Below are 9,305 nucleotides of genomic sequence, written 5' to 3' on the forward strand. Positions count from 1 at the left end.
GTGGATGGATGGATGGATGGACAGGCAGACAGCTGGACAGATATATGGGTGCATATATGTACAGATGGATGGATGGATGGGTATATGAGTGGGTGGATGGATGCACACATAGAACAGTGGACAGTGGGTGGATGCACAGATGGGTGGACAGAGCATGGAATCCATGAGTTGTTAAAGAGGCGTCAGTCACTGATATTGGATCCAGTTCACTATCAGGATTCAGAGTTCTCGTCTATCTGGACTTAAGTTTCACTAACTATAGGACAACCTCCTGTACTTCCCTATCAAGCCACATTATTAAGAGAGGGAACTCCCTCTGTGGTCTACACAGCAACACCTAGAGAGCTCCTAGCCCAGTGGCCCTGATGCCCAGGTCTTGCAATCCAACATAAATCCAATGACACAGGCAGGCCTGGGCAAGAGTGATTTCTCCAAGCTCCTGAGGGACCCAGCTCTGGGGCCAGGCCCAAGAACCTAGGATCTGGGCCTCCACTGGCCACTGAGGGTTCCTGAGCAGGGATGGAATTGCAACCGTAGCTCAGGCATCAGGACAGAGAGCAGAGGAGGGAGGCAAGCAGGAGGAGGAGCAGCCCTGAGCCTGGGATCTTCTCCACCTGAACACTGAACAATTGGTTAAGTAAAACCAGCTTCCTCTGCAACGTTATGTGTTTTATCCTGGGCAGTAAAACATGAAGTATCCTGAGAAGGAGTCTCCACTGCCCTCCTAAAACTGCCTGAAAAGGCCAGGGAAGAATTTAGGTAAGGGCTCTTCCATTCATCTGAGAAAAGTGTAGGGGAAGGGGTGCAACTCAAGAAAAGAAAGAGGAAAAAAGAAAGGAAGGAAGGTAGAAAGGGAAAAAAAGGAAGAAAAGGCAGAAATAGTGAAAGGAGCATGAACCAAGAAAGATTCAGAACTTGAAACGAATAGGATTTGGTAACAGATGGAAAACAGGAGGCAGGCAATGGCAGGAGTGAAGGGTGGCTCTTCCATCTGAGAGTCTGAGCAAATGGTCACATCACAAAAGATAGGAATGAAGGAGGAGACCTAAACCGAGGAGAAAATAATGAGAAGTTTCAGATACAGAGTAGTGGAGACACCACGGGTGCAACCAGAGGGACCTGGTTTAGAAGCTGTTACCTACATAAGCTTAACCTGGAGAGAGATTCAGGACTGGTACCTCAGGGGAGGGAGCACTGGCATCCCGAGAGGTGGACAGGGAAGCTTCCTGTCCTGTAGCCAGACACACGGTGCCAGCCTTAGGCTCATCTTCCTCTCTGTCATCCCCTCTCCCGGGTGCCTTTCCCAACTCCACGTCAGGTCCCTCTTGTCAGAATGCAGAGATTCTGACCCATTTGTCACCTGCTTATGATTCACTGGGATGAGTCCGGCTGCTTTCAGAGCAAGGAGCCATGTACATCTCCACCTGGGAGCCACTCGGGACAGGCTGGGGCATCTCTCTCAGCTACACATCTATCACCCAGATGTCTGTCTGTCCATCCATTCTGTCTGTCTGCCTGTGTATGTATCTATGTATCTGTGTCTCTACTTATTTATCTATCACCCATCCATCCACCCATCCATCCATCCATCCATCCACCCATCCATCCACCCATCCATCCATCGTATCTATCTGTCCATCTGTCTATGCATCCCCCCATCCATCCATCATCTCTATCTGTCCATCTATCTGTGCATCCATCATATCTATCTTTCCATCCATCCACCCATCCTTCCATCCATTATATCTATCTGTCCATCTGTCTTTCTATCTATCTATGCATCCATCCATCCATCCATCCATCCATCCACCATATCCTAACCCTAACCCTAACCCTTTCGAGAGCTACCTCACTCCAGCCAGGCCACGAGTGCTTAAGCAAGTGCCCCAGCAGGCAGGGTCCACGGCCTCATCTTTCCCACAGCATCCAGCCCGAGTGACACTCAGATGTTCACAACCACCTCCTGCTCCGTGAGACCCCAGCACATCTGTCCTTTCCCGCCACACCATGTTGCTCTGCCTCAGAGAGCCGACTGCTCCCCTTACCATCTCCCTTCATCCTGCTGGGGTGCACTGGGGTGCACTCTGCACTGTGTTTGGGGTAAATACCACCGTTTCCGTTCACTCTGAGCACAGAACCCACGTCCTCCTCTAAGAGAAGACAGCTGACAGCCTCTGAAGGGCTCGTGCCGCAGATGGCTTCTTGCAGTATTTACATAACCCATGCGCCTCTGGGACCCTCTGCCCCTCAGACAACATCAACAATTTATACTCTGTCCATGTATAACACCGGTCCACGGGGCGCCCCAGTGCACGGATGCCTCGTCCACACGGCATGCCTTAACGCCTGCCAGGCAGCCATCAGACCAGCACACGGGGGCTGTGGCAATGGCAGCGCTGGGCACAGGCAGCCAGAAATCTCTGGCCGCATTGTCTCGAGATGACTAATGCCTTCCAAAGCAGGGGAATGCAGCGCTCCCCTCTTTGAGCCCCCTTCCTGGGGAGGGCGGTTCATTTAAGGACGAACAATTACATTGTTACAGAAATCACTGCTTCGCCACAACTATGTTGCTCTTTGCAAAGCTCCTGATACAATGTAATGTGTCAAAAAAAAAAAACAAAAAAAAACCAAACCAGGGAACTTCTCCAAAACTTCCAAGCAGAGAAAAGGAACGTGATTCGCACCGGGTTTGGATGGGCAAGTACTTTGGGACCCTGCTGCCTCCCGTCCAGGGCAACAAATCCGTTTTATATCTTGCCTCAGGCCACCCAGACGCAGAGAAACGGAACAAAGGGCTCCTGGGTGCTCACTTTGCCTGGCTCCTGGCGGGACACAGGGCTGCTTTAGCTTCCAGCGAGTTTTCTTCTTGTCCACGCGGCCGGCCGCACGCGGAACTCTGGGCCCATCAGTGCATCCTGAGTTACCGCCAGAGGAACACGCCGGTTTCCCTTCTACGACCACCTCCTTCGGGGTGGGGGAGGAAGGAGGAAGTATCTGGTTTCCTGTTTAGGGGATTTTAAATGATCCCGCTAGAGAGAATAGAGAGAGCTCACGAGGGATAGCGGCAACGTTGAGTCATTCGGAGACAAAGCTGAAACTCACCCGAGGGCCATCTGCCCAAACTGGTCTAACCACCCGGCCGGCGAAGGACAAGAAATTCAAGAAAGGGAAGTGTCGCATCTCTAAACGTGTGGAAGATACTACAAATTCCCTAAACATAACTAGAACTTTGGCGAGGGTCCGTCGGTCACCCCGAGACACTGGCCCACACGGGAAAGACTACCCCGGTGTTGGATGCTGAACCACCCAACGCGTCCAGGCACCATGGCGCCAGCAAGGTCACCGGTAGTGCACGCGGCCTTCTTTACTCGGCCCCTTTACTCTGCGAGAGCAGGGTGGACATGACCTCACAAAATCCTGAATCCTCACAGCTGCTGACTGGGGCAGCGGGGGACGGACGCCCTGTGTGTTACGGGGGACTCTGGATTGTAAGGGTTCAGGGCGAATATTAATTAAACACAAGCGTCCCCTCTGAAAATACCGGAGGAACATAAAGGAAGGCCGATTTCCCCCACAAATACCAGCACCAGGAAAGAGCGGGCAAGACCGGTTTCCATAAGGTTGGAGGACAAGACTCAGCAGAGGCCGTCAACTCCCGTTCAAGGGTGTGTCCTTCCCAGATGTTCAGAAAAACGCACCTCTGTCTGCAGAAAGCATTTCCCAAACCACTAATATCCCCTTTGCCCCTAAAAGGACTTTTGGAGATCCCTCCAGAAACACACGCGTCATGGTCCATCAGAAAACTCAGCAAAGGACCAAAGGACGTCCCACAGCCATCTCTGTCGATTGACCTAGGACAGACGCCCAGACCTTAAAACAAAGCACGTGAGGACAGACGGACATGTCTGGAGTCCCGTGTGTCTCTCTGACCCCCGCAAAGGCTGGGCATCCTACAGAACACTCCTCCAGTCTCTGGGCGTCCGAATGATCCCAAGTAGAGCCACAACGTTATCGATTTTTTTTTTTTTTTTTTTTTGGAAGAGCGGGGGCTCCAACTCACGATCCCGAAATCAAGACCTGATTTGAGATCAACTTCCCTGAGACACCCAGGCACTGCCCCCGGGGACGCTGAGTAATTCTGAGCCTCCAAACACACGTCCGTCTTGGAGCTCTACCCCGTCTTTGCGTCATAAGCCCCATTCGATTCTTTTCCCCCTAAAAGAAGTCGTCGTGCATTGGAAAATCTCAGGAGGGGGAAACAGCACGACACCCCCGACTGTGGTATTCAGGGCCCCGTGGGGAAGCCACGTGCAAAAAAAAAAGGGCAGTTTCCATCCATGAAATTGTGCTGGGACCCCTTCACGTTGAAATCGTTGTGTTGCTCTAAGAGCCACATTCTGCTGTAAATGAGAGCAGGCAGCCAAGATGTCATCCAGATGGAAGAAAAAATAAAATCTACAAAACTCAAGTACTTTCCTATCTCGACATGCCAAAAAAGAAAACAAGAAAAAAAGGCGTTAGCCTCATAAACTGAAAACGGAAAAAAGCGCCCAAGCAGGGAGGTCCACAAAGTGCAATTAAGCTTTATCAGGGCCCAAAGGGCAGGCGGGCAGGCAAACAGGCGGGACCACGAAAGCCAAACCCGAAAGCCATACCCAGGGGGCAGAGAGCAGAGCCGTCATCAGGAAACCGGAGAGACCAAGCCCACACTGGCTTTGTACATTTGGGACTGCCTGCCTCTGGGGGATGCGGAGGGACATCTTGTGCAAGGCTGGGTGTTCAGAGTGTCTGGTCTCCAGGTACCACCTGCCCGTGTACCCGTTCCACCAGCTGTCACAACTCAAAAAAAAAAAAGAAAAAAAGAAAAAAAAAGAAAAGAAAGAAAGAAAAGAAGAAAAAATGTCCTCAGGAATTTCCAAGTATCCCAGGGGTGGGGAAAGCCCAGCTCTATGAATGGTGAAATGCCCCTTTACGTCTCCTCCATCCTTCCCTCCGTTCCCATGGGAATCCCAGAAGCAAGCCAGGAACCCAGGGAGCCCTGGGTCCCCGGGACTTTGAAATCTGTCCTGACCCGTTAAAAGCAAAGGTCTGTCCCCAGGCTCAGCCGGTTTCGATAGCCCGCGTGCAAACCACGCCAAACACCTATTTCTACAGGAAATTGTGTTCTGACCTTCAGCAACTGCAAAGCAGTTTCCTGATTTAAAAAAGAAAAAAATGCATTTGTATCTTTGGAACTGCTGGTTCCTGCCCTGAACCCCAGAAGGATCCTGTAGGGAGGAGGCGTGCGTGTATGCAGGGGGAGTCTGCACCCTTGAAAGGATCAACGGGGAGTAAAGGTCCATCCTTCCCTCCTTTCTCTGCTGTTGGGGAAAAGCTGGCTCCCCTCGCCTCCCTGCTCCCCTCCGCTGCCTCCAGTAATTTCAGTAAAATCGTGCCCCATGTTGGAGCTGCCGGCACAGTCTGTATATAAATCAGGTAATTTCCCGGACAATCATGCCATGGGTTTTTCTAAGAAACAAATCAGAAAAGGACTCGTGTGGGGCCCCAAGAACAGAAGGAGGCTGGCCCAGATGGGTGAGCCAGACCACGACCACAGAGGCCCCACGCGGCTCGCTAAGACTGCCCACCGGGTTCCTGAATTAGGAGACCGTCCCCGTTCTTGGACCGTCCCCTGTGTCCTGGCTGTGTGGGTTTAGATGCTCTTCCAGCCCCACCACCACCAAGGATGGTCCGGTCCCGAGGAACCAGAACCACTCCTGATCCACGGCCTTGGAACCCTGCCCACGGAAGGGGCTCATGAAAGCTTCAGAAGACAGACACCCACACACCCAGAGGACCCTCGCACACTCCTCTGTGCAGGTGTCATACCAACAAACATATAGAAAGCCAACCATGGTGGGGGAGGGTGCGGGCCAAACCCATTTCTGCGGGACCAGCCAGAGCGGAAGGAAAAGAGGACATTGCTTCCGGAAGGAAGAGAGAAACTGGAGAGCTATGCCAGGCCCTCCCAGCCAGGTCGTGAAGTGTCCCAAGATGTTCCCCCCATACACCAGGCTTAATCTCCCCCTGAAGCCACCAGAGGGCACAGGGCCCATTCCAAAACCCCCACATGAATTCACAAATCCTCCCCCGAAACAACCGGGGTGCCAGGCACTCAAAACTCAAGTCTTTAGCGCAGAGTTGGAGGCCTCTCCAACAGAGGGAAAGTCCCCAGCAGCACATAGGCCTCTGGCCATGACTCCTGTTTGCAAAATGTGTCCACCTCGGAGCAGACCCGTCCTGAAACTCCTCTGCCGGGCGCCGGACTGTCCACTCAACAGTCTGGCCACCCTCCCCGGGTGGGTCCTGCGGGAGGGGGGCGCAAGGGAAATCAATAACCGTCAGGTGGGGAAAGTTTCCAAAATGCCACGCCTAGCAAAAAATAAGTAAATAAATAAAAATTTAAAAAATCGGAGCTCTCCTTTTGAAAGGACAGAAAGGGAGAAATAGGATGGCAACTTCCCCCTTAAAGGAGAGCAACAGGAAAGCAGGCAGCAGCCAGAAACCGGCGCGGCTGTGTGCGCGGAAAAGTGGGGCGTCGAGGTGGAGAAGGGGAGGGTCCCCAAGCCTCCCCTCGTCCTGACACTTTTTCTGTGTTTTCTTAATTTTCCACTAGAACAGACGCGCAGTGCGCTGATACAGCGTTCCCCTTCCCCGCGCGCGCAGCGAGCGCCCCAGTCCCTGAGGCTTGGGCACACCGTGTTTCTGAACGTGTCCAAAGCTCCGAGTTGCTCTCAACGGCCCCCACCCCCGCTCCGGCGGGCGCGCAGGCTGCACAGCAGACTCCAAATTTAGGCCCGGAACGCAGGGCGTGGCTCCCCGCGCACCAACAAAGACCCGGGCACCGGGTGCGCCGAGGCGGGGGGGGGGGGGGGGCTCGGGCCGCTGCAGGGGAGCAGGGGCGCACACGCGGGGCCGGGGGCACCTGAGAAGTGTCCCGCGTGCGAGCACCCAAGGCCAGCGGCTCCCGCCAGCGCCTCCAACTACGGGAGCTGCCGACTTGGAAAACACGCGGCATTTCGCCCCTGGAGTAAGTCCAAACCCGCCCCGGAAAAAAGTTGGAGCGCCGTGAGGCCGCCTGTTTGGGGCGTTGGCTACCCGCGGGCACGGCGCGTCCCGCCGAGCGGGGAGGAGGACCCGGGGTCCCCGCGGTGTCCCCCGAGGCCCGCCTCACGCAGGGCGCCCCCGAGGCCCTCCCTGGGGTCCCGGCGCGCGCGGCCGTGTGCGGGTCGTCCCCAGGCCGGCCGGCGCCCCCGGAGCACTCCGCCCGCCCCCGCCCCCACCAGGCCCTCCAAATCGCTCACCCCGGGCGGGCACTAGGGTGCCGAGCAGGCCGACCAGCAGCAGCGCGACGGCGGCCCGGGGAGCCATGGTGCGCCCGGCGCCGCGCAAAAACCGTCCCGGAGTGCGGCGCGCGGGCAGCGGGGGCGGCGGCGGCGGCGGCGGCGGCTGCGGGAGGGCCCACGGGGCGGGGCCGGCGGAGGGAGAGGTCGGTGGGGGCGCCCTGTGGCCCCGCCCTGGCCTCCGCTCGCCCCGCCCGCAGCCCGGGGACACCCCAGGGGCGGGCCCAGCGCAAGGGAGTGGAAAAGTGGAGGAGGCCTGGTTACTCAGGGCGGCCCCGACCGGAGCAAGTGACCCCCTCCCTATTAGGAAAGTGGGGGCTCCCTAGCCGCCCTGACCACCCTAGGGCGGCTTCAAGGGGAGCAAGTGATCCCTCCCTATTCGGAAAGTGGGGGCCTTCTGCTCCCCCCTCCACCCCAGGGCGGCCTGGAAAGGCGCAAGTGACCCTGTCCCTATTCAGAAAGTGGGGGCCCCTTACCCGTCCTAACCACCCCAGGGCGGCCCCGAGGGGAGCAAGCCAGCCCCTCCCTGCTCAGAAGGTGGGGCCCCTCCTAGTGTGTCGGGCCCCTAACGGGACCCGCGCCCCCAAGAACGCGGAAGAGGCGCGCCCCGCCCCAACTCCTAACGGGGACGCGTGCCCCCTCGAGCGGGGCCGAGAGAAAGGCTCTCCTTTCTCAGGTACCGTGGTTCCCTGGCCCCCAGCAGCCCCCAGTCCCATCCCAAAGTCCGGTCTGAACTGACAGAGCCCGGAGCAGGCGTGGGGGCTTGGGGGGCGCAGGGTAGCGCCCCACCCGGCAGCCTCCACAAGGACCTCCCTGCGAGGAGCCTCCGAAGCCTTTGAGCACCCCAAGCTGGGGGCGGGGCGCGCAGATGGGGAGAGGCACGAGACCCCTCCCTCTCCCTTGGGAGGTGGCGCTGGCGTCCTGCTGGGTCTCTGGCCACAGCCCAGACCCCACGCTTGGGGCTGGTCCTTGTCCCAGACCATCAATATTTTTTTCGCTGAAATGTTAGCTTAATATTCTCTCCGTGTTCCTTCAGAGAACAGAACATCTCAGATGGAGAAAAATCCCTGAGTCAGATTCCTGCATTCCACCCTGCAAACCCTACCCCGCTAGGGGCCAGCTCCAGCCCAGCTCCAGCCCTCTCCTCACCCCTGCAGGAGTCAGGGCCCCTCCTCCCCGGGGCCATCAGGACACCTGTCCAGCTGCTGTCACCTACCGCCACCTACCAGGTCCAGACAGACTCCAGGCAGGCCAGACGCACTGGACAGCACCTTGGGGCCCGCCTGGGGCAAATGCAGGGACACTTACTTAAAAAGGCAACGGTCTGGCCATATAGGGCTGGACCCTTGGAGGTGTCCCGTTTTCCATCCGCCAACAGGAGCCCCACCACCGTAAGACTGTGGTGCCAGAGGTAGGAAGATCATGCAGTCCTTTCTCCGGAAAATGCAATAATCACCCTTTGAAGTCAGTGTGTGCTGACCGCCCAGCCAGAGACCACCTGCCCTCTGCCCCCACACACCCTCTCCCCCTACATGCGGCTTCTCCATTCATCCCTGTGCAGCCTTGACTCACCCCCCACGAAGCCAATGTGTACGTCCGCCTTCCCCGGCCACAGCCTGGCGGCCAGTGCATCGTGTGGACCCTGGGCCAGGGCCCCCAGGAGGCTCTTCTTGGGCAGCAACGGGATGCTGGAGCTGCTGCAGCCCTTTTGGCACCCTGAGGCAGGTCAGTAGGCTTCGAGAAGCCAGTTGTGTTTGGGACCAAAGTCAAAAGGCAAAGACCTCTCCCCTGCCCACGGAATGGTCCATTTCAGCCCTTTCCCCCGCCCACTGTTCAACATAAAACCTCAACTGGGACATGTTTAACGTCACTCCCTTGGGATGCAGCGGGGCTGAGACTGCCCTACCCACACCACGGTCAGCA

General features: G+C 56.8%; 1 protein-coding gene across 1 annotated transcript in view; it reads right to left on the reverse strand.

Annotated features, from left to right (window-relative positions):
- CD99 (CD99 molecule (Xg blood group)) overlaps window positions 1–9,014 on the reverse strand; it is a 33,056-nt gene extending 24,042 nt beyond the window's left edge. The window contains exons 1-3 of the mRNA XM_032880271.1: window positions 8,955–9,014; window positions 8,609–8,665; window positions 7,344–7,488 (exon numbers count right to left, since the gene is read on the reverse strand). Coding sequence (XP_032736162.1) covers window positions 7,344–7,488; window positions 8,609–8,665; window positions 8,955–9,014 — 262 coding nt within the window. The remainder of the gene's footprint in view (window positions 1–7,343; window positions 7,489–8,608; window positions 8,666–8,954) is intronic.
- Between the last annotated feature and the right edge of the window lie 291 nt (window positions 9,015–9,305).

The sequence above is a fragment of the Lontra canadensis genome, unplaced genomic scaffold (assembly GCF_010015895.1).
Source record: "Lontra canadensis isolate GAN:19392208 unplaced genomic scaffold, GSC_riverotter_1.0 scaffold68, whole genome shotgun sequence".
Lineage (NCBI taxonomy): Eukaryota > Metazoa > Chordata > Mammalia > Carnivora > Mustelidae > Lontra > Lontra canadensis.